The following is a 26,009-nucleotide window of genomic DNA, read 5'->3' on the forward strand; positions in this document are numbered from 1 at the left end:
ACGCCTTTGTCTACTGCGCGCGTATCACTGTGCTGCCCTCTCTTTTTATGCTACAAAGTTAGTCTTGGAACTTTTTGATAATTCCTCGTATGTAGTGTATCGAATTAGAACGGCGAGTTGGGCTAGTTGGTTGTACATGCTTGAAGTGAGGCGCCAAAACAACGAGGACACAAGGAGAGAAGCAGAGAGGACGAGGCGCCTCGTCCTGTCTGCTTCTCTCCTTGTGTCCTCGTTGTTTTGGCGCCTCACTTCAAGTAGTGTATCGAGTAGTTTCCATCCCTGATTTCTTCGTACATCTTCAGAATAGTTCGTAGTTTGGCTTCGAAAAATCTGTTGAACGGCCCATTTGCAGTGTGCTAGCCTTTTGGTTTTGTGGTATTTTGGAGTGGGCACTTTGCTTTCCAGTAGATGTTGTGGAAACTCTCTACACCATGCAAAATAACGGGCTTTGGTGCTTGCAAAATGTGGCCTCATTTATTCATTCCAGCAATGACAAGATGCTATAGGTGCACATAATGTACAAAAAACAAACAAACCAAAGACGTGTTTATAATTAAGTCACCCGCTCATACTGTTGACCTTGTAATTAAAGGCCGAGATCCTGTAAAAACACACACACAACAGTAGCCGTTTTATTGGGGACGGCAACGCATGAAAGTGCGCTACCACAGCCAAGGGCATGTTTTTTTTGCATCATATCTTCGACTTCTTAAAAGAAGCATTGTATATAAAATGGTATTACCTTGAGCTCATATCTTCATCCCATGCCAGGTATGTACATACACAATAAATGGTCTAATGGGTCGCAGAATGGCTCGGAAAATGGCTGGATTAAGACCCCCGAAGTTCCCAGCCTCGATTCCCCGTTTTTGTTCAATGAGAAACAACAGAGCAGTTATGTAGCGTCTGATTTCGCAAGCTTTCATCGGTTCTTCGTTGTTATGAAGTCTCCAGCTAAGCAACAGCGATCACATTCAATGATAAGAAAAATCGCTAAAACTCCTCATTATAAAAAAAGATCACAGCAACCGCGCATATTATTCCGATTGTTCCGGTCATTAGAACAAAAATGGCGGATCATGCCTGACGTCACTTTGGTCGAGTAAGGTGGCCCAACGACAGAAGATTGCCGAACTCTCTTCATCTCTACCGACCCTGCAGTAAACAGCCGCAAGAACGTATACATCAGGGCCCCCTGTACCGTTCCAAAAACTCGAGCAAGTCGGGATACAGGTACTTTGGGTTGACGAGTGCAATGGCGAAGCTGAGGTGCGTGTAGTATTCGTCGTCGATGTAGTGGTTCTTTTTGACGCGGGACCCGAGCTCGCGGAGGAGCATCTTCACATTCGCCGGAGGTACGAACTGGTCTCCCTTGCTCCAGAAGATTCCGACGTCTGTCTTGACGTTGGCTATCTTGTAAAGCGGAGGTCTCCGCTGCGCGGTGAAAAGCGGCAATGGTAAAAATCGCTCCGTGACGAGCAAGAAGTGTTTCATCCGGGTCTTACCTGGCCGTAATACTCTCGATTAATAACTTTTCCGTAGTCGAACTTTTGTGCCTTCTTCGACTTCACCAACTGTAAAAAGTATATATCAACTTGGCGACAAAGAGGTGCACTTGAAATTTTATTCACTTTGCAGCAAACTGCTGGGACACTAAACTGCTGAAGAGGTTCAAAGATGATCGCTAGGACATTTTGTAACGCTGGCAATATCACCATTTGGCATTGGTGAGTTGAAACCGTTTCCGTCCCCCCCCCCCCCCCCCCCCCCCCACACACTCCCAAGGGCCTCATATTTCAAACTACCCATGTAGTTGCGCATCCTTCTTGATAATGTGCATTGCCTTCCATGTGGCTCGTGGAAGCCGAGCATGTGGCTCAATTCCACGAGGAAGCCGAGCCACATGCACTTTAGGGCCATTCGGCACTGTAGAAGAAGTTGTGACTGGTTTTATTATTTGCTTCACACACCCAATGTTAACAGGATACATGGGGACTTACAATGTCAATTGGTTTTCCAAGGAAAGACAATTACTGATTTACAATTGCGACTATTTCTGTGAGAAATGGCAGTCGGCAATGACAGTTTAAGTACGTTAAGGTGGGTAAAGTGAGCCCTAATGGTCCTCGTAAGGATCACCTGGTCAAAGTGGATGACGTTCTTCATCGAAGTCCCAGCGGGAGTGTGGCAGAGATACAGTGGTACCCGCGTCTGTGAGATTCAGAGAGAGAAATCGAGAAACAATGCAATCGTCTTAACGGAACATTTCAGCCAGCGGAGCACGAATAATTTTTTTAAAAACTTGCTGGGGCAGACTTTTAAAGCGGGCACATAGAGCGGATAATGTTTGGTCAGTGCACCGGCATTGCCATAATACGGGTAATCTAATAAATGCCAGCACTTGCTGCAGAGGGAATCTACAGTACCGACCGCTTCCTATAATGTTTCAATGATTTTGCATTTTGCTTCTCCATGCATGCAGCAAGATGGAAGAGCAAAACTGCTATTGTATTTTTTCTTTTACATTTTGTTGCAGTCAGCTGCGCTTCCCAGGTGAAGAACAATTTGCGGCTTCAGCTATTAAATGAGACAGCATTTCTTCGGGCGATGTTCCTTTTCTTTTAACGCTAGACGCACGAACTTTATGACCGCTCCATACTTTGGTGGTTGTACGGGTACCATGATACTGCGGAAACAGGATTAATAGGGAGTTTTCGAAGATCACTTTCGCCGTCCCGCGACGCTGTCCGCAACCTGCTACGAGACCCGGAACCACGCGCCGACGTCCTTGACTGTAGAGCTCCGGGTGTTGTAGCCGGTTGCGGGGAGCGTTGCGGGACGGCCCCGAAAACGACCTACGAAAACTCTCTCATGTCTAGCGAGAATCTGGGTTAACTCAGCGTCCTCATTCATGGGGCCCCGGGATGCTACCCTCGGAACAACTATGACTCGAATGCCATACTGAAGCAGGTGGGCTTTTGAATAAAGGAACATCCTCATGCTGGTTTAGATATTATTCCGATAGCATCCTTTAACTGACCCCCCCCCCCCCCCCCCCCATTTTTCCGCTAAATTTAGCGGGGAATCTGAATTGCTGCATAGGTAACGTGACGTCAAGTCTCGCGACATCAGGTTTCCCGCCAAATTTAGCGGGGGAAACTGGAAAGAAGGTCAGAAAGTCCCCCCTTCCCACCGATTTCGTAGAACTTTCTGACCTTCTTTCCAGTTTCGCCGCTAAATTTGGCGGGAAACCTGATGTCGCGAGACTTGACGTCACGTTACCTATGCAGCAATTCAGATTCCCCGCTAAATTTAGCGGAAAAAGGTACATCGCGTGACCTACGCAGCAATTGTTTCCCCACAAACTTTGGCGAAAAAAATTGATGTCACGTGATCTGACGTCACGGGACCTACAGACAAATTCAGGTTTCCGCTAGATTTAGCGAAAAATTTACGTAACGTGAACTATCCACCAATTCAGGTTCCCCGCTAAATTTAGCGGAAAAATTATCATCACGACCTATGCGCAAATTTATTTTAACCGCTAAATTTGACGGGAAAATTAAATTAATAAAATAAAGTATTTTCTCAAAAATTTTTATCGCCGTGTTCACAGTGAGCTGTGTCGTGAGTTTCATGGCGAATGCTATGCCAATTCATAGACAACGAACAATAGTGTTTTCTGCGGCCATTTTTTATACGGGGAAAGTATTGTTCATGAGGTTAGGCTGGGTAAACAAAAAGATCTAGTATGACAGCACACAAAATTAAATAACTAATTGATTGTGGCATGTGGCCACAAATTAAGGACGCCTACCCGAAAGACCAAAACGGCTTGAACAGAACGAAAAAAAAAAAAAAAAAAGCCACATCATCATCATCAACATCTAAGACTTACTTCGTTAATGTACCTGCTTCCAAGGTTCGCAAAGTTGTCCCCAAGGAAGGAACAGAGGGCTCTGTTTCTAGGGAGTGAGCAAAATATGCGGGCGATGGGCAGGGCGAGGGAATTCTGGGGCAGCACCTCGTAATATCCCAGCAAATCGGCGAAGCGCTGGGTCGGAAGTATAAAAAATGTCACAATCAGGGCACTGTAGACAGTAAGTCAACCAAAAGATGAGAATCACCAGGGTAAAAAAAGGAAAACCTTGAAAGCATCAAATTTAAGAACGGAGTAGAGACGCTACTTAAAGATCGGCGCCTCGACGTTCAAATCGCGGTTCCTGGAAGGCGTCTTCGACTGGCGTGTTCAGGGTCCCTTTCCAGCCCGGACAATAAAAGTGGTCTCGAAGCGGCAACAAATGCCGCCACGAGAGTCGGCGTGTCACGCTGTCGGATGTCACAATCCTGGCGGTTGGTGTTAGAAGTCCCGGCGAAACGTAGGAGTCGACGGGAGTGTCATTGTCGTCCCGGAGTCCCAACTCCAGGCTCCCGAAGCTTTCATGGGGTGTCAAGCTGCACCTTCACCAGACCCGGCTTTCTGCTGCCTCCACTACGATTGCTCCGACAGCGTGAGGATCGCGGCCGGTGACAAGCAACATGAGGCTTCTGTGACGTCATCAGGCGGAAACCGAGGGACCAAAGTTTAGGGTACGGTAAACATATTAGTCAGAGACGCCTTCCAGGCACCATATTTCTATTGTGCAGACGTTTTGGAGGGATCCTATACGTACCAGCAATGGTTCCGCGAGTGGGGCAATGAATGCCACTGGCGGCACGACCATGTGGGCCAGCTTGTTAAAGGGCGCCAACCCCGCGAAGGCTTTGACCTGTGCGGACACCCCAGCACAAAGTTAACATTCGTGTTGTCAGCAGAAATTGTCGGACGTTTGTTGCGTTTTCTGTCAACTTATTTGAATGTATCACAATTGTGTCACGAGGTAGAAAACACAGTTCGTTCCAGCCTCATTCGAAAGATGACTGATTGGCTGACCCGTGTCTTGGTCTGCCGATGGTTTTAGAGATACCGCACTCACGGGGCTTCTCAGATACCAACCATTTTGAAATCAATGTATTCTCATTGAGCTGGCAAGGTCTCCTCGACCTGACTCGTTTTAATCTAAGGATTAATAAGCCGACAGGAGTGCCTTAATGTTCTCGATGTAACACTAGAATGTCCATGCCCTAGGTTCACTAAGCAGATTACAAATATCCTATCGAATTATTTTACGTGCTTAAAAAAAAAAAGACTTCTGAAATTGAAAATTACTGCAGTGGGACCTTCGCGATTATCAAAAACGTTTTTTAGTATGGGGCCTTGATTCTGCATGCGCACATATAGCTTTCTCCTGGAACCACTTTCAAGCGTAGTTTGAGAGGCTAGTTGCTTGTCAGAGTGAAGAGGTATCAAATATCCAAATATTTTTAAAATCCTAGCCTGCTGCGCACGCATGGTTAGAAATTTGCAACGGGCGATCCTAGTTCACTTATGTGTGCACGCGGCGTATTCACCTTTAATGTTTACGCCATGTACGAATTCTCGCCAAAGTGTGATGTGTGCTGAATGAAAAAACAAACGAAAACAGTAATTGAAAAAAAAGGACGAGGTAATGAGTGTCTTGCAGTTGCAACGTACTCATAACTTGATCATTCTCCGTTACCACTTCATGGCGATACTGCGTTTAAAGTAGAACATTGGATCTTTTAAATGGTCTCGCAGAATTCATCGCAGCTCATTTCTATATTATCAAAAAGAATAAACAAAAAGACGGACAATACGAAAGATCTTTCGACTCCCAACAACAAATATTTAATGAGAGGCTGGTGGCGAAAGGGCTCGAGGATGAACAGGAAAGAAGGAGGCGGAGGATGTATAGGCGGTGGTGTGTTATATCAGAACCGGTCCCTACGAAATGAAAGGGAGGAAAGGAGCAAAGAGGAAAACGGGAATGTGGTCAAACAGGGAGGACAGAGTTTAGGGCTAAGAGGTTGGCGAGGGCAAAAGAGCGTGGTCACCTGGTGGAGGCCGCGGGGGTCGTCAGGGCATCAACTGCGGCCGCAGAAACGCGACATCGCCCTCTAAAAGGGAAAGCGAGGGCACGGAAAAATTACGCGGAGAATGCCGGATCGCGAAGGCCTCGATTACCTCTCAACCGTAGCAGTCGCCGCTGGAACCCAGAACAAGGGCCGAGGAAAACTGGGGCGTCTCTGCCCCGTGTTGCCCCGTGCCCCGTGTTGTCGTCCACTTCTTCACCTGTCCCTGTTCCTTTGGCGCTCATTTCCAGTCCTTCTTTTTGTTTATTCTTTCTGATAATTTAATCATCACCAACGCGCTCACCATAACTGTAGTCAATTCTATAGATGTTATAATTGACTTAGAGTGCGATAGAGTTAGGCACCTTCAGATATAACTGTGAGAGTGAGGATAGGGCATAAAACCTATGCAATTATTAGTGGTTGATTCCGTACAGGACGAATCTAAGGATGGATTCTTAACTTATGTATATCAGCCACTTAAATGTTTACGGATCGATTTATATCCACTTTCCACTTGGTGAAATTTTGTTCACCAGTAAGTAGAGCATATGAATTTAGAACAAAAATTAAAACTTTAATGATGCGAAATTGTGCCTACAATCTTTAAGAGTAAGGTGCCACGCAACTTGCGTTAGCGACCGAAGTGTGACTGACCCGAGGCAGCGCGTTATCGCTACTTTCATACATGCGGCATGTTCAGGGATGTTCAGAAGAAGACTTGATGACAGTCGAGAATGGGCTGGGACGGTTTAGAAGAGCACAAAACTAATAAGATAAGGATCCGGGCCGGGCGGGATTCGAAACCTATCCCTCTGTGTGACAGCCGTATGCGTTGCCAACTCCGTCACGCACGCGGCAATATCGCGTATAATTCGGCGGTGCTCTAAATCTTACCAAATACATCCGAGTTACTCCGGCGAGTCCTGTCACGCGACAACACAGATAAAGCAACGCTGGGCGCGGGTAGGTTTTCGAACGCCAAGCCACAAAACACTTACCCTAGAATCAGATCGAGTAAATTTTGGAACACGGCCTTCGTTTCATTTTTAACTCCAAACGTAGCTGACGCCACCAGGGAATAGGACTAAGCGTTCAAAGCTCCACATCATGGTGCTCGTCATGTTTCTGTACGTGTTTTATTATCCCTGAACCAATCATAAACAAAAAAAGACTCGTGATTTGCGCTTTTGACGCTGTTGAACTGGTCCGATTACCTCTTAGCGTCGGCTGCGACTTGATTTAAGATGAAACGAAGTATAAAAACTATCGCTTATGTGGCCTTTGCATTACGTCCGAATGTAGTACAATGCTACATTTATTACATTTTAATGATGCATCCATGGAGCTTCACATCGTTTTGAAAAATTCGTTTAGGCTACGCTAGTGCAGTATTTTTACGCAACTTTAATGCGGCCAGGGGGCATCATATATGGATCTAGTCGTCACGATAACTTGAATATCTAACTGTAATTTGTTGAATAGTTTTAATTAGGTAAATTGAACATAATGTTCAAATTAGAAAGTTGCTGAGCGCCGTCAAAAACCGCTAGATTACAGTGCCATAAAAGGGGGTGGTGTAACGAACATACCGGAGAAGCGGCACACCGTTGGAAGACGGCCGCGGGTGGCGCTGGATCTTACAGCACCGTCGTTCCGGCTATGGCTTCGGTTTGGCCGCTTGGCCAGCTTGGCTCCGGCCAGCCTCGGCCAATTCGCAGCTGTCGACTACACTGTCATCTGCTAGTTTCACATTTTTATTCACCGTCAAACACAAATCATGTCCTTGGAAGTTCACTGGAAACAAATAGTTGCTTTTGAGGTAGTTATATTAGTTACAAAGCGTGTTAGGGAGCCTCTATCTGCCAGCCGATCCACGCACCCTAATGGAGCTGCAGATCGAAGCGTCACCTCCTCCGTCTTCCAAAAAGCGGCCGTTCCCGATGCATGATCGAGGCTACGCGGTAACTACACTACCCCCTTTAAGCCACTGCAGCTGGATCAGTAAATTTTAGAATCCCAGCACATGAGAAACGCGGTTGTGGGCTGACGTTGCGCTCGTGCAGCAGAAACTAGGCTGGCGGTGCCAAAACTAACGCGGATGATAATTTGCCCAACCGCGTCCATCATGCCAAGTCATCAAAAATCAACGCATTCCAAGTAGCATCATCTCAAAGTGGGGGATGGTTTGGCCCTTTTAGAGCGCAGCTCTCAGGGGCCCGTTCCCGTCTTGAGCGGCGTCGCCGTCGGCGTAACCAAGGTCACGCCAAGGTCACGTGACCCCCCAAGGTCATCCCAAGGTCACCGCACGGTCACGTGACCACCAAGGTCATCCCAAGGTCACGTGACCCCCAGAGGTCACGTGACCCCCTAGATCACGTGACACCCAAAGTCACGTGACTCATCAAGTCACGTGACCCTGTTCAGGGTCACGTGAACCCCTCCCCCGAGGTCACGTGATCCCCGATGACGTCGTCGTCACTGAGGACGTCATCAGTGCCGTCGCTGATGACGTCACCGTCATCCGCATCGTCATCGTCATCATCACTGATGACGTCATCAGTGACGTCACCGGCATCCGCATCGTCATCGTCATCATCACTGATGACATCATCGGTATCCGCATCGTTATCGTCACTCATGACGTCATCGGCGTCGTCACGTGACCCCCCAAGGTCACGTGACCCACCCCCAGTACCCTTCCCTCCTCCTCCTCAAGAGCTGCGCTCAAATTCGGCGTTACATAGAGTTGTAAACGGCTTTCACTTTTTTTACGCATTCGTTCATCTTTTGAAAATTGGGCACGCGCGCCTCGCTAGGCTACTTTCTAAAGAAAGCCAGTTCCCAATTAAAGGCGGAATACCAAAACATAGATTCCTCAAACCCAGCCTGTTAGTATGGAAAATCCTCTAAAATGAGTCCGTTTTGAGAAGGTCTCTTAGTGGGGTATTTTTAGGTTGTTTTTAAGCATTCGTTAATCTTTTGAAACTTGGGCACCCGCGCCTTGCCAGGGTACGTGTTGAGAATTACCCACTCCCCATCTAAAGGCGGAATATAAAATCGATTGCCCTCAAGCCTATCCTGGTACTGTGCCGAATACTTCAAAATTTATCCTTTCCGTGAAAACCGGTCTGAAAGTGGGGATGATTCAACTGTTTTTACGTATTCGTTTATTTTATTTTTTCTAAATTTGGGCATACGCGCCTCGCCAGAGAAAATTTTTGAGAACTACTCCCTTCCTAACTAAAGATGGAATATAAAATGTACAACCCTCCAGCCCATCTTGGTACTGTGGCAAATACTTCAACATTGATATTTTCTGAGGAAACCGGCCTGAAATTAGGAATGGTTCTGTTTTTGCGCATTCGTTCATTTTCTGGAATTTGGGCACACGCGTCTCGCCTGAAATTTTTTTTGAGAACAACATAATTTCCAACAAAATGTAGAATATAAAATGTATAGAGCCTTCGAGCCCATTTATTTATTATGGCAAATACTTCAAAATTGATATTATCTGAGAAAACCGGTCTCAAATTGGGGATGGTTCGTCTGTTTTTGCGCATTCGCTCATCCTTTGAGATTTGGGCACCCGCGCCTCGCCAGGGAACTTTTTGAGGACAACCCAGTTTCCAACTAAAGGCGGAATAAAAAATATAGAGCCCTGGAACACATCCTGGTAATATGGCGAGTATTGCAAAATAGATCCTTTCTGTGAAAACGGGTCTCAAAGTGGGTATGGTTCGACTGTTTTTGCGCATTCGCTCATCACTTGAAATGTTGGCACACGCGCCTCGCCAGGGAACGTTTTGAGCACAACCCAGTTCTCAATTAAAGGCGGAATAGAAAGTCCAGGGCCCTCGATATTATCCTGGTACAACGGCAAACGCTTCAAAATGTGTTTCTTTTTTTTTGAGAAAACCTGTCCCAATGCGGGGATTGTTTGGCTGTTTTTACGCGTTCCTTCATCTTTTGAAATTCTGGCACGTGCGCCTCACCGACGAACTTTTCGAGGTCGACCGAGAGCTAAACAAGTTACGACATATAAAATTTAGGACCCTCGCCTACACGCTGCTGCTATGGCAAGTCCCCTCAAATGAGCCACCTCTGAGAAATTGTTTCTTGAAGTGGACACTATTTGGGTGTTTTCAGCCACTCGTTCATCATTTCAAATTTGGGAACACGCGCCTTGTCCAGGAACGTTTTGAGATCAACCAAGTTCTCAACTGGCGACGAAATACAAAATTTAAGGTCGCTGACTACAAGCCTGGTCTACTACAAAATCTTAGTCTTCCGCCCTTTTCGAGGGATGTGATATCAAGTCGGATATTTCAATACGCTCTTCTCCCTATGTTTTTGTATTCTATTTTATTTTACTCTTTGTGTACATGGTTATTGGGAGAGTTAATTTAAGGTAAGTATTTAGTACGTGATCAAATATTACTTTTTACATGTGAATGTTGAGTTCACAAGAACAATCATCCTTTCATAGATTGGGTACTGACCACAGTGCTCCCACTCCTTACAATAAAAATTACAGTTGTAATAACATAAAATTATTAATTAGCAAGAATATTTCGAAAACTTTGTTTTATAATTTGAGATCATCGCAAAATAGAACAGCTGTTTTGTTTGCTGGTTAATTGATGTCAGTAGCAGAAAACTGGATATGATCGCAAACGTCTAAACGGGAACGAATTCACCTTATTTGGCAAATTTCTCTCAGGAACTCAAGAAAATAATTTTGAGAAAAAACAGAATGTACCCTGAACATTATCGATTCTTCTTATTTTCTAAAGTCGTAGGGTGAATCTTGTACTTCGTTGTATTTTTAAATTGTGCTCGTTTGAACGCTGCTACTTCTCAAAAATTTGCGTGAGGTGCCACCAAAATATTTTCTTTTCTCCAGATGTGATACACATTTTAGACGTTATCGAATTTGCCATAATATTATGGAAGGAGTCTTAACCAATTTATTAAATCATAACACGTTTTTTTTATGCACAAGAATAAACTGTACACTTCGATTAACTTGGATACTACCCGTAGTGGCAATACATCAAAATGTTTATTCGACTGAGGAACCTGCAGTTTACACATCATCATCAAGAAATGTTTGCACAAGACTAGCGGTATATGATAGAATGGAGTATTAGAATGGCATATTGCTCAAAGCGTAACGTTTCGTTGTTATGGTCATATCTGCATATTAAATGCATGGGCTTTTATGGGAGTGCTGCCATAGCCCGCTAAGAAATTGCGGAAGCATACGATGAAACAAATTTCTAAGGATGGCCATCTTCGTCTACTAAGCTACGCTTTCTTAGTATGCGCACTGGCTCTCTTCTTTGGAATGTCAGACGCCGCGCTTAAGTCCACAGCCAATGCAGGGACCTGGCAATTTTCGTCTCGGTGATAAGGGCCAAAGGTAGAGGGTTATTGACATCTAAAATGACCCTCTAATGAACTCACATAAGTACGATATGTATACCCTCGAAGTTTGAAGGGAAAAAAAGTGTACTCATACGCTATAAGATGTTAAATTGAAAAAAGACAACAACAACAACAACAAAGTTCGTGCCTTGTCGTTGTACTCTGGCTTCTCGGACATCATCGTGAAGAACATGAGGGCGCCCTGAGACAAGCCGACGTAGAGAAGACTCTTCCTCTTCGTCACGTTCAGGATGTAGTCGATTTGAGCTGGAGCATCGTACACGGCATGTTCGTGAAACCTGTGATATAGAAGTGCGGTCAAAAATGCAAGACATAGTTGAAAAGATTTTTTTAGCTAAAATTTGATGGCCGCTCGGGGCTTCTAGAAGGTTAATTTCAGGTTCTTCCTAAAAGATTTGACTACCTATACTTCATAGTATTAACGTTTGAATAGGTGAATGTGAACCTTAAGTAAACTCGACAACGTTTCGTTCCGGAGAGCCGAATCTTGCTGTTCAGCGACTCGCAATCTATAGGGTGTACACGGTAGATCTCGGATATGTAAAGTGAGCCGGAAAACGTCTGTTTGCTGCGCCTATCGGGAGATGGCGCCACAAGTTACGCTAACTTGTGGCGTAACTTGTGGCGGGAGCAGTGAGCAGTGGGCTCGGGAGCAGTGACGACGACATGGCTCTCATGCCGCGTTTCTGCATTTCGCAGGAAATCCTGGCGTTTTTCCTGCTCTGGTTTTTACCCTTGGCTTCTGCTTCGACCGGGATCTCGGTTCCGCTGATGTCATCGTCTGAGATCAGCAGCCACGTGTGCCTCTTCAGCAGCATCACCTTGGATCGGCCGTCTCGGATACTCCCAACCTTCGGCACAACGGCGTCAGCAACAGCGACATCAGTTCCCCTCCCCTACTTAAACAGCATGCCACGCGAACACTACTCCAGTGGGCTCGGGAGCAGTGACGACGACATGGCTCTCATGCCGCGTTTCTGCATTTCGCAGGAAATCCTGGCGTTTTTCCTGCTCTGGTTTTTACCCTTGGCTTCTGCTTCGACCGGGATCTCGGTTCCGCTGATGTCATCGTCTGAGATCAGCAGCCACGTGTGCCTCTTCAGCAGCATCACCTTGAATCGGCCGTCTCGGATACTCCCAACCTTCGGCACAACGGCGTCAGCAACAGCGACATCAGTTCCCCTCCCCTACTTAAACAGCATGCCACGCGAACACTACTCCAGTGGGCTCGGGAGCAGTGACGACGACATGGCTCTCATGCCGCGTTTCTGCATTTCGCAGGTGTGTAAACAATTTTCACTCTGCGCTAAAAAATGCGACAATCGTTGCCTTCTTTTGCTCCCGAGCCCAGGAGAGCTGAGTGATATTGCTTGTGATTGTTTTTCGATGGTGTTCTTGTTGTTGCGCTCCGGCGACGTCGAGACGAATCCGGGCCCTCTTACTCGTTCGGAGGCTGCTCTTGAGGTTGAATCTCTACCTGATGAGCCCTCCGAGCAGATGCCTGTTATTTTTAACCTTCTGAAAGACCTTCAGGCCCGCTCTATTCATTCGGCAAAAAGTCAGGCTGAATTGGTCGCCGACGTAAAGTCAATAAAGGCTGGTCAGAAAAACATAGAAACTAAAATCGGTCACATCCAGCAAAGGTTGGATACCTTAGAAGAAAAAACAAAAAAACTTGACAGTTTAGATCAAGATTTGGCCGGTGTGTTGGGTTCCGTGAAAGTCTTGACCACCCAGCATGACTCTTTACAGTCGCGGCTAGACGAACTGAAGGACAGGTCACGGCGCGACAACCTTATATTTCACGGAATTCCTGATTCTCGTGAATCATGGCAACAATCGGAAGAACAATTGCGGAAATTTCTTGCGGGAACTGTTGACACCCTTTCGGGCGGTGCAATTGAGCGTGCTCATCGTTTAGGGTTCTACTCGGAAAATAAATGTCGCCCCCTCATAGTTAAATTTTCAAGCTACAAAATAAAAGACAGCATCCTTTCCGCACGCTCCAAATTGAAAGAAAAGAACATCAATGTTAGCGAGGATTTCTCTCCTGCTACGCGTTACGTTCGGAAAAAAACTAATTGAGTTTGCTAAAAATCAGCCAGAAGCACCACCGTTTCAGCTTCGCTGTAACAAACTAGTCATAAATAGGAGACAGTACACGTATGACACTGCAACTGAAAGCGTGATACGATTTGCGTCAGATCATACCCCTGATAACCAACAGCCCAGTCTGCCGACACGTGGTCTGAGATAAGAAAACGCGAGGGGCAGTGGACGAATTTTATCTAATGTTTCGGTACTTTTTTCTAACATTCGGAGCGTTATTAACAAGCGGGATTCCTTAACTTCTGCAGTAGATAGCTGTAGTGCTGACGTAATAGTGCTAACTGAAACCTGGCTGCACCCTCAGTTCCGTGATCATGAAATTTTCCCAGACGCACATCGTTTTTCTGTTTATCGCTGTGACCGCATAACCCGTCAGGGAGGCGGTGTTCTTTTGGCGATATCTAAAGAATTTCCATCTCAGTGTATATATGTCCCCAGTGACTTAGAGATTGTGTGGGCTATCATGGAAGTGGGCCACAAAAGAATTGTCATCGGTGTTTGCTATCGCCCCCCCACTATTTCGTCTAGTTTTGTAAACGATCTACACGATGTAATCAACCTTGTCAGAACTCGCCATCCCACGTTACCTTTATTTTTGTTTGGGGATTTCAATATTCCAAATATAACATGGGATGGCGAGACACCCAGGATGGCCCCCTTTTCCACCTTAGCTAATGAATTTTTAGAAATGTGCTCTGTCTTTTCATTCACACAACTCGTGAAACAACCTACCAGAACGACCTCATCTGTCGCAAACGTCTTAGATCTCATACTAACACCTCAGCCCGATCTTGTATCTGACATCAGTTATTTACCCGGCCTGAGCGATCATTCCCTGCTATCACTACACATAAACCTGTCGCGACCTAAAACCATTAAAAAAATGAAAACTATTCGAAACTACAGGAATGCGAACTTTGAAGCCATTAATTCTGAATTATCCGTGTTTCTTGATATTTTTTTGAAGGATTTTGATAAACGTAGCGTACAAAATAACTGGGATATGTTTGTAACCAAGGTTAATGCTCTAACGAATAAGTACATCCCTACTCGCACTATTATCTCTAACAGTAACGCACCGTGGTTTAACGTTCGCATTAAACGTCTATCTAACAAAAAAAAAAAACGACTGTTCAGGTCAGCTAAACTTTCTTCAAACGATGCGCGCTGGGCCGCATATCAGCTTGCTTCCGAGGAATACGTAACAGCGATAAGAGAAGCTAAAGCAGAGTATCTTCAAAATACTTTGCCAGTCATGCTAACAACTGACACAAAAAAGTTTTGGCGTGTTATTAACCCAAAAGATAATAACGATATCACCCTCGTCAACAGTGATGGTAATGTCATTCCCTCTAATCAATGTGCCATCGTTCTTAATGATATATTTTCACGCAATTTTTCCGTAACTACAGACGTCCCATTGCCTAATGTAAACTCATGTGATTACCTTGCAATGTTTCCTGTTATTATTGATCCCAGTGGTGTTGAAAGCGTAATTAGATCACTCAAACAATCTTCTGCCCCTGGTTGCGATTTAATTGACCCAAAATTTTTAAAAAGTACCAGTGTTTATTCTTCTATCATTTTATCAAAAGTTTTCCAACCGTCCCTTGACGATGGTTATCTCCCTGCTGAGTGGAAGGTGGGAAAGGTTGTTCCACTCCACAAATCAGGTAACAAGAATTCTCCCCTTAATTATCGACCCATTTCGCTCACAAGCATCCCGTGTAAAAGTTTTGAGCACATTCTGTTTTCTAACCTCGCTAACTTTCTTGAATCGAACTCATTTTTCACCCCTTCACAACACGGCTTCCGTAAAACTTATTCGTGCGAAACTCAATTGGTATCTTTCACTCATAAACTAAACGCCATTCTTGACCGATCATCACTCGCCGACTGCATATTTTTAGACTTTTCGAAAGCATTTGATAAGGTGTGTCATAAGCTTTTACTTCTTAAATTAAGTCAGCTTAATCTCTATCCCAAACTTCTTATATGGCTCGAATACTTCCTCATTAACCGTTCTCAGTTCGTTTCAGCTAACAGCCTCACATCTCCCCCAAGTGGCGTCCACTTCGGCGTGCCCCAAGGCTCTGTGCTTGGCCCTCTCCTTTTTCTTATCTACATTAATGACCTCTCTTCTTGTGTTTCTTCCCATATTCATTTGTTTGCAGATAACTGTGTAATTTTCCGGGAAATTTTATGTGATAACGATATAACCACTCTTCAATCTGACCTTAACGCCATCTCTGTATGGTGCAAAACATGGTGCATGGAACTAAACATTAACAAATGTAAACTTATGCGTGTCTCTAGAAAAAATATTAACTCGCCCGTCTACTCTCTTAATAATGTGCCTTTGGACGCCGTATCTTCTTATAAATACCTTGGTGTCCACATTTCATCTAACCTAACTTGGAGCGTTCACACCTCGTACGTCATTAATAACGCTAACCGCATGCTGGGTTATCTTAGACGTAACTTTGCTAAAGCACCTTCATCCCTAGAACTACTACTCTACAAGGTCCTCATTCGCTCTAAACTCGAATATTCCGTTTCGGTTTGGGATCCAAGCCACGAAAACTTGATACACTCACTTGAAATGGTTCAAAATAATTCTGTTCGTTTCATATTGTCTAACTATAATAGAACTGCAAGCATCAGTACAATGAAATCTAACCTTGATCTGCCATCCCTAACATCCCGCCGCAAAATCTCTCGTCTTTGTCTTTTTCACAAACTGATTCTTCATCCCTCCTTGCGCGCCGAACATATTTTACCCCGCCAATACATCTCATCTAGATTAGATCATGTTCATAAAGTCGGGATTCCATCGTGTAGAACTAATGCTTTTTTTCAGTCATTCTTTCCTCGCACATCAGTGGAGTGGAATGGCCTTCCCGCCCCGACAGCAACAATCAAAGATCCCCAGCAGTTCAAGAACGCCATAGCTAACATTGTATAAATAAGAGTCAATTTACTGTACTAATAACCACTGCATTTTTTAACTTTATACTTATACATTGTACCCACTCCCCTCACTAATGCCTTTGGCCCTGAGGGTATCTGAAATAAATAAATAAATAAATAAACTCTGTCGTCTGCGAACACGTTTGCCGTTGACCCCAGAAAGCTTGATGGTCTCATTTTTGACAGGAATGCTGTGCTACGCCTTGAAATTTCACCAAGTGAAACCCGCCACCTAAATGCATATTCGGTAAAAGTGTGAGCTTTATATGCACAAGCGCTAAGTTTTCCGGTTCTTTTTATAGCGCCAGGTTTCATTGTAGACACCCTAAACGTGACATTATTCTGCTCTGCTAGTGGACAAGAGGGTTGCACATGAAGCGAAAGTTCGCACTCCAGAACTCGGGGATCCTGGGTTCCCCCAATCCCCAACCCTGGATGTTTTGATCTGGATGAGAATCGTACCGGCGTGCGGTCGTGTATCACTACTACGTGATGAACGCTAAAGACCCCGGGATAGCAGTCGTACTGCACTGGCCAAGTTTTACATCTACAGCGTAAACTAGCGTCGCTGCACCTGAAGGGCGGATCCACTTGACGCTGTATAAACATGAGCGTCGAATTTAGTTTTTAGCTTGGCTGGTAAACAGTAGATAGACTCACGAAAAGTTCCAGAACCGTCTCGACCTGGGGCTGTATCTTTTGTGTCGTTTGCCGTAGGTGTTTCCTCGCAGGTTGCCTAACCAGACGTCGTATTTGTTGTCGGCCAAGACGTATCCTGCAATTGTTAATCGTGGCCTGAGTTCATCGCCACCCTTTCGGTTGAAAATTGCGAACTCGAGTTTGATCAAAATTCGTCAACATTAGACATTACTTTATTACGCACGAGCAGTCATGTAAGAAAAGAAAATTATCAGATAACCATGTTCAGACGCATATTACAGACAAATGTTTCCAAATATTACGGCGCGCGAACACTGGGCCATTCTACCAGAACTCAAACGTTGTCTGGAAATGCGCAAGAGAGAGGCAATATGACGTGCATCTGTAGCCTTCCTTGCAGGCAACAACTGGTGACAACAGTACATCTCGCTTGGCGTAAAATAATTTAAACTTAGGTTTAGTATCCCTTTAATCACAACGTAAAATTGTTCAAACAAAGCACATAGCTGGTATGAAAACATTTTTGCTTGTTCAGGACGTTCTGAAAAAACGAGGTCTCGTATTGAAGTTACACAAATATCAGTTGCCTCCACGACCCTTGCAAAAGTTTCTATTGCATTTAAAATGAATTAAGAAGGTTGTAATGCGCGCATTACCCAAAGATTGCGTAGGGAAGTCGAGAACCCAGCTCGACGAGGCGGTGAGCAATGCGGTCATTAGGAAGATGGGTTCCCGCTGGCAGGGTTCCGGGCAGGGCGTTCGACCCCGTGGAATGCGGTGCATCTCGATGATGTAACCATCCCTGGTGACCACGTCGTGCCTCTCGAATGGATACCCTTGTTCATTGATGAGAGCGCCCTGTGAGGATTCAAAGACCAGCTGTTGTGAGTGCAAAGAGGAACGGGCATTAGAGTGTGGACATGACAATTCTCTCTAAAGTTGCACAGTTGCTGTGATAAATAATTTTCTTGTGTGGGAACTTGTGTTCTAATAAAGCCCGAAGAAGTTAAGGCAAAGACAAACTTGGCCATTGTGTAGGTGTACCAACTCGACTTAGAAAAGAAACACACAGCAGAAAATGAGCTCTTACTCACCATTAAATGTTTAATAGTGAAAACAGGAAACAGGAAAACATAAAAGGCAGACTCAACCACGCATGCTCCACCCAAACTGTCTCATAACAAAGTGCTTCATATATCAACGCATCTCTAGCTCTCCACTCATAGCCAAAACTTGACCTTTGTTTGGTCAGAGTCTGAATATCTTGGCCCTAATTCGTGAACAAAAAAGCGAGAGTTAGACTTAACTGCTCGTAGTTTTCCTCTCATCTGCCACCTCTTGACCTAAATCACCAAAAGAAGTGCCAGAGTTAGGCTTCACTCCAGGTTCTTTGGATTTCATGTGGCAACTTTGGGCCTAAGTTTACAAGAAAGAGCTAAATATTTAGTGCTCACTCCTGGTCCTTCACTTCATACGCAGAATCCGTGGCTCCAGTTGACACTTTGGCAGTTATATGGCGAGCCATAGAAATGCCACAGAAAAGCACAAAAAGAAAGTACACTGGCACTAACTAACCTCTTGGAGAAGAAAAATATTAGACACAAGTAATGTTCCTAAGACTGCCAAATTTGAGCCAAGTTCGACGTTCCTCAGGAGTGCTTCTTGGGCTACAATTGCTCTCCCTTCTCCACTCCCCACCTCTATGTAATTGGCTGGGACATACCAGGGCTGGTGCATTTTACCCTCTGTTTGGCAGAACTTAACGCTATCGACAGTCATACTTACTTCGAGCTGTCCAGCCCTAGCGTTCGCCACCAAAAGAACTTGCAGCGAGTGTCCTAGGACGTGACATAACCTTCAAAGAGTATTAAAATGGAGCGCCTCTTTGTCTATCTTTTTTTAAAGCGCAGCTCATTCGCGACTCCAGCGACCTATAGGGGGCGCCACCACCAAACAAACATGGCGGCTGAGTCCAGGTCGCGTCGGCTGGGCCGGGTCGCCTGAACAGGTGGCGCGTTCAATTTAACAAATATTCTTTTGTTTAATGCCCTATTTTATAGGTATTTGAACTGAAACAGTTACGTATAGCCGGTGCCCATAAACTTGCAAAGCCTAGTTTTGTTTTCCCGGTGTTTTTTGTTCTTTTCATGTCCAACTTTCGTTTCGGAGATTTCGTTCAAAACCGAAACTACAGACTGCAGAATTGTTCCACTGAGAGTAATATTCAGCTAACTGGAATGCCTCGACCATGCGACCTATCTGTCCGCGAAATCGAGGTCTTGTGCGTATCCGCGTTTAAGAAACAGCTCCAGTCGTCTGCTCGGTCAACAACACAGGCTGCAGGAAAAATACGAAAATTAAGCAGGCGCTTCTTGAGCCAAGACCATGTTAACCCGCCGGAGCCCCACTAAGCAGCTAATATACTCGTATTTCAATTCAGGTTTTAGTAGCAATCGAGAAGTCATTTTGACGAGCGGGTTATGTATTATATTACATACTATGTCCCACTAATGCGATATTTGTATATTCTTCGGATTGAAATATATGAGCTTAGTTGACTAGCTATTAAGTGAACTGCTGAATAAAAGTATAGTTGACATAAAGAGAGATACTACTTAAACTTAGCCAAATGGTTCTAGCCGGCAGCTCGGAGACAAACTGAAGAGTGTCTTAATCGGAGATTCACGCAGAACCTCTCTGCATTGAAATTTGCTTCGAATCCTGAACGGAGAAAATGAGTATTTTTTGTGGCCGGTCAACCTGAGCAATGTAGACGTATACTGCTGGCTTCGACGGGGGTATAATATAAATATTGGAGGCGCGATAGAACAAAATCCTGTGACAGCTTCTAACGTTGCGAGACTCGTCCCCCACCTTTTGAAAACATATAATTTCCCTCATTCATCATTTGCAGCGAGCAGGTTTTCCTGAATCACGTAATTGTGAAATCAGCCCAACTCCTTCAGTGTGGTCCAGAGGCTTTTTCGGCGAAAAGCAGCCAAGATAAATAGCCAACGCACCGACCGACGTGTGTGGCTCAAACTTGAAGCTAACCGAACACAACCAAACTCAAGAAAAGCAGCTATCGAACCTTCCCATTCACGTGACTGCAACATTGCTGTTCCCTCCAGGGAAATGCCTCATCTGTCGTCCTCAGTCGACTGTTCTACATCCTCATAAAGAAATTACTTATCAGTTACCGAGCAGTCGTCACTTTGAATGTGATTCGAGACAGACAAGAAATCAAAACATTTTTCCGCGATTCCTCCCCATCCATGAAATCGAAAGCAGGCGACCGTGTGTTGTGGAGTAAACGGGCTTCCAAACACGTGATGGAAGGAAACAATCTTTTGAGGCTTAACCACACTAATGAACACTCAGGCAAACTTAAGAAATATTCGGACCTTCGTAAAATTACATTGTTCGCCACCGCGCCGACAACACGTGTCCGCGAAAGCCACCAGAGACGCGGAGAGGCGCGGAGCGACCTGGACCGGCTGGTTCACGGTTTTCCCGCTTGGTGGCGTCCGTTTTGCTGGAGTCGCGACTTCGGCGTAACCGTGACGTCACGTGACCCCCCCTCTCCCCTGAGGTCACGTGACCACCCTACCGTGACCCCCCCTTGAGGAGGAGGGGGGAGGGTGAGGAGGAGTATCAGGCAGGATCACGAGGTGAAGAGGAGGGAGGGGGTATACGCTCCGCACAGCACCATTCCCTCCTCCCCCTCAAGAGCTGCTCTCGAATTCGGTGTTACAGGGAGTTGTAAACGGCCTTTTATTTTTTATTTCTTCCTTCAATATCACGGCGAACATGCGAACGTCGATTGGATGGATCGATGGATGGATGAATCCGGCTGAGCCCTTTGGATCGGGCGGTAGCTTACGCCACCTAGCCATTTTGTTTTACCATTTAAGCTTAGAATATTTAGATGTGAAAACTATATTCGCTCCGCACTGCAAAGAAAGTGAGGCTATAAAACCCCCTTGCCATTAGTTAATAAGAAAATACTTAGTTTTCTCTCGCTTTCTGCCACCATTCACTTAATCTTTGCTTGGTAATCTCTACTGTCTTGTAATCCACTCTACCTTCGCGTTCTCTAAAACCCAATAACTTTATTAAATCTATGTTGTCTTCGGTAGGCACAGGGTGAAGCCCTTTACGGTAAAGGATCAAGTGCTCAGCCGTCTCGTCCTCCACTCCACAAGCAGTGCACACTGTATCCATTTCCTGGTGCTTCGCTCTGTGTGTTGGATGAATACGGCTAAGCCCTTCGGATCGGTGTTGATCAGTACCGCCAGCGCCGACTAGCGGCGTCTCTGTGACTCACGAAGGCTCGATCAATGCGCTCTGTACCCGCTCTGTTTTGTTGCCTTCGCGCCCTGCATTCTAGTTTACAGAACACTACGTTCATTTTCTTTTTTCAGAAAGCGCGCGGTGTGATACTGACTACACCGCATTTATTTATTTATTTATTTATTTCATTACCCTCAGGGCCCATCGGGCGTTACAGAGGGAATGGGTAGAATGGGTTTACAAAAGTACAATGATCACGTCCTAGTACAAAACATATACAACATAAACAAAACAGAAGAAAAAGTATAATCAACAAATTGCAGAAAAGTATTCAATTATGGCTGCCTTGAAAGCAGAAACATCGTCAATAGCGGCGATGTGCGGGGAAAGGTGGTTCCACTCTGAACAAGTTTTCGGCAAGAAAGAATAAAAAAAGATGTTAGTGCTGCAATGAGGTATGGCAACCTTGTATTGGCAATCAACCCGGGATGAAAGCTATGAAGGCTGTAAAAAGAGTTCCTGTTTGAGCGCTGGGTTATGAAAATATATTTTATGAAAAAGAGAAAGACGCGCAATTTTTCTTCGAAGTATTAGTTCAGGAATACCAGCATTAGACTTCATTAGTGACACGCTAGCAAGGCGGTAAAAATTAGAGTTAATAAAACGGGCTGATCGATTCTGAACAGATTCAATGGCATCAATAAGATAACGTTGTGCTGGATCCCATATCGCAGAAGTATATTCGAGCTTTGGGCGGATGAGTGTACGGTAAAGAAGAACCTTAAGAGAAAAAGGGGCTTGAGGGAAATTTCGACGTAAGTAGCCGAGGGTGCAATTAGAATTATTAATAACGTAGTTAACGTTGGTTTGCCATGAGAAGTCATTAGTTAAGTGAACTCCAAGGTACTTATACGATTTGACGTGTTCAAGGAAAATATCGTTAATCTTGTAATCACATGATACAGAGGGGTTAGGGTGGCGTGAGAATGTCATGCTTTTACATTTGTTAATGTTAAGGGTCATCAGCCATTTATTACACAAGGTAGAGATGTGATCGAGGTCAGATTGGAGAATAGATTGATCGGATAGGTCATTTATTTGACGGTAAAGAGGGCAGTCGTCAGTGAATAACTTTATAGAGGACTGAATACAGTTAGGAAGGTCATTAATATATATTAGGAAGAGCAAAGGGCCTAAAACGGGACCTTGAGGAACACCAGATTTTACCAAAGAAGGAGATGAAGTACAATCATTCGCTGTTACAAATTGTGTGCGGTTAGTCAAAAAAAATTCAATCCATTTTAAGATATTAGGGTCAATATTTAAGGTTGCAATTTTGAGAAGGAGCAAGTGATGTGGAACTTTGTCGAATGCTTTTGCAAAGTCAAGAAAGATACAGTCGAAAAACTGACCACGATCCAGGCCCGACGTTATGTCATTTATAAAAGAGAGCAGTTGCGTTTCACAGAAATAGTGTCTACGAAAACCGTGCTGGGAGGGGTTAAAAAATGAATTTGATTCTAGAAATGATACGAGGTTTGAATAGATTACATGTTCCAAAAGTTTACATGGAATACTTGTTATCAAAATTGGTCTGTAATTAAGAGCGGACTGTGCATTGCCAGACTTGAAAAGAGGGACGACCCTCGCCACCCTCCAGTCGCGTGGTACCGTCGAACATTCAATAGATTGCGTGAAGATATAAGATAAAATTATAGACGAGTATACTTCTGTGTTTTTCAAAAACTTTGAGTTGATTTCGTTCACACCACAAGAGGATAAAAGTTTCAACTTCCGAATAAGGTTCGCAATTCCCACAAAATAAAAAACAATATGATCCATTGGAAAACAATCACGACTACACAAATGCGCTACAGTACTAGAAGATGAAACTGAAAACGACCCAGCAAAAACATTATTTAACATATTACAACATTCCTCGCTGCGCATAACCTGGCCATCAGAAACTAGCGATATCGTGCCTTTCTTTTAGTAGGTTTTACGATCTTCCAAAACTGAGAGGGGTCAGAAGGTAAGGTTGATGGGAGCGTATTGTTAAGAAAGACGCGCTTGGCTTCTTTGATTTAGTGCATTACTTCGTTTTGCGCATACGCTCACTCTCCCCATAATGCGCGGAGATGCCGCTAGTCGGCGCTGACAGTACTGATTGGCACACGCTCCTATGTTGACAGTCATATTGAAAATGACAGTACATATGTATATGTATCAACTGGCCGTTTCCAATGCATCATAAACCTGAGGGTATGAGCCTGCAGCCTTTTGTGGTGGTGTGACTTCTCAGAGTTAAATAACAAAAATACAAATGCGAATACATGAAAGAGAGGTACTATCGGAAACAATATGAGCGTGAACGCGCCTCCGCGTGTCGCCGCTACCTGAGGCGCCGCCCGGCGGCGCCGTTGTAAAGTTTTGCGCATGCGTGTAGAAATCCTGTCGCTGTTCTCGCTTTGACTGTTAAGCCCCATCTGTCGTCTGCTATGCGCTCGCTTGCGGCCGCTCGCGCTGTCGTCTGCTATGCGACTCGTGTATTTCCGTCGCAACTCAGACAAATGACTTAACATGATTCATGAGTTTCCTGTGCGATAACGCAATGCCCACATTTGATACGTGATAAGTAGCTGGCTTCTTTCATTGGGTCGAAATACAGCGACAACAGACAAATGGAATAAAGACAAAATATCTGCAAAGCTTAGCGTTCAACTACGGTGAGCCCGGAAAACATTCAGTTGAAGTGAAAAATGGCTAGAGTTCCTGACGACGAACGGATCAACATAGTTGAGCTGTCCCTCCGAGGCTACTCTCAGAGGGCTATATGCAGCATGGCTGGAAGACCGTTGTACACGGTGAACCGGATAATACAAGCAAATAAGGACGAGCTGTCCAGGGCAAACACAACTCGCGCAGAAAGCGTGTGTGTCCGCCGGAGCACGCAATGTTGTGCGGCAGACGACAACACGAGCGGACGCCAGCGCGAACACGAGTCGCATAGGAGACGACAGCGTGAGCGGCCGCCAGCGCACACAGGAGTCGCATAGCAGACGACAGCATGAGCGGACGCCAGCGCGAACACGAGTCGCATAGGAGACGACAGCATGAGCGGCCGCCAGCGCGCACAGGAGTCGCATAGCAGACGACAGCACGACTCACGAGCGGACGCCAGCGCGCGCATAGCAGACGACAGACGGGGGTTGACAGTCAAAGCGAGAACAGCGGCAGGATTTCTACACGCATGCGCAAAACTTCACAACGGCGCCGCAGGGCGGCGCCTCAGGTAGTGGCGACACGGCTGGTCGGCCTTCCAACGCTTCAAAAAACCACACTATTCCAAAAAAAAAACAACAAGAACTTTCATATGCTTTTTGTGCATTTTCCTACGCGTGTGCGGTGTGTCTTCCCTGCCGTGATCCGCGTCGGAGCCAGCTGGAAGGTTTTGCAACCACCACGATTAACAACCGCTTAACTATACGCTGTAATAATTACCTATAGGTGCAGTCTAACAATACGCAATTTGTTAGGAAAGCAGAGTGGCAGCTCAGTTGCAGACTCGTTCCTTTTGTACTTTTTAGGACAGACAGCCGGACCAGCGTGAACTTGTACCGAACTAGATCAGTTGCACCTCTTAACTTAAGACCGAAAGGAAAACATTGCAAGCTTGACGAATTAAAAAAAAAATGATACTACAAAATCTTAGTTGACTCGCACCTTGCAACGAAGTCCGCACGATGGAATCGTAATTTTCGAATGCTCCAGACCTAACTGTTTCTTCCCCGCGGAGCAGTTGCGTCATGTAGCAAAACCACCGCAACGAGAAAAAATTTACGGCTTCTTGGGGCCGCGGTGAGCCCTAGAAAATACGTAGGTGCATTTAAAAAGTACGACACCAACCAGAAAAACCAAAATTGCAATTGCAATACTACACGAATATATTCCCACTGATGGATGACTACATACCACTTAATATCTGAAATCGGGTGGAGCCTTGCGCCACCTAGCCAGAGTAGACATATCTACTGTCAACACGAGCACTAAACTTTGTTCCACTGTAACTTGACCAACACCTAACACAACGACATACTCGAGCCAGTCAGAGCGTCGGAGGCGAATCACGTGACAGTCCTTACCGAAAGTACAGGGACGAGAGCGTAAACCAATCAGTCGAAGAGGCAGGGAAGCAAGAGCTCTCCTCTTACTCGGACACTTTTTTCTCTTTCCAAGACGTCGCCTTTGTCCCCCTAAGACGTTAGTCTGCCACTCAAGATTCGTACAAAAGCTGATTTCCCCTTTTCTCCCGCCTTCGGCAGCACTGCGTGCGAGAGTATAGTCACGTGACTCCCGTTTACAGGCTGATTGGCTCACTGGCACCGTAACCCTCGCAGTCTGCAAAGTTACGGTGAGGCGGTGTACAACAGTGTCGTCCGCCTTGAAACTTCGATGCTTCGAAAACGCCCAGTGACTGCCACCACCCCGATGCCGAATTTTTGCATGCGGGAACCACTCGACCGATTCAATGACGCATTTGTCTTTACACGCTG

General features: G+C 45.2%; 1 protein-coding gene across 1 annotated transcript; it reads right to left on the reverse strand.

The window, feature by feature from the left end:
• Positions 1-1,185: 1,185 nt before the first annotated feature.
• On the reverse strand, positions 1,186-18,942 carry LOC115320774 (gastric triacylglycerol lipase). The gene is made up of 9 exons (XM_040207217.3): positions 18,862-18,942; positions 17,820-18,021; positions 17,164-17,278; positions 11,552-11,702; positions 4,674-4,769; positions 3,899-4,054; positions 2,140-2,211; positions 1,506-1,574; positions 1,186-1,434 (listed from the first exon to the last, which is right to left on the reverse strand). Exons 1-9 carry the CDS (start codon positions 18,940-18,942, stop codon positions 1,186-1,188), a joined length of 1,191 nt encoding a protein of 396 aa, XP_040063151.3.
• Between the last annotated feature and the right edge of the window lie 7,067 nt (positions 18,943-26,009).

The sequence above is a fragment of the Ixodes scapularis genome, unplaced genomic scaffold (genome assembly GCF_016920785.2).
Source record: "Ixodes scapularis isolate PalLabHiFi unplaced genomic scaffold, ASM1692078v2 PGA_scaffold4__175_contigs__length_147842914, whole genome shotgun sequence".
Taxonomy (NCBI): Eukaryota; Metazoa; Arthropoda; class Arachnida; order Ixodida; family Ixodidae; genus Ixodes; species Ixodes scapularis.

Excerpts from the sequence above, each read along its gene's own strand:
- LOC115320774 (XM_040207217.3), bottom strand. The coding sequence starts at position 18,942 with ATGACTGTCGATAGCGTTAAGTTCTGCCAAACAGAGGGTAAAATGCAC. Across the intron at positions 4,055-4,673 it reads CACTCGCGGAACCATTGCTG|CGCTTCGCCGATTTGCTGGG; the intron begins GTACGTATAGGA and ends CTTCCGACCCAG. Across the intron at positions 1,575-2,139 it reads ACGTCATCCACTTTGACCAG|TTGGTGAAGTCGAAGAAGGC; the intron begins GTGATCCTTACG and ends TACTTTTTACAG.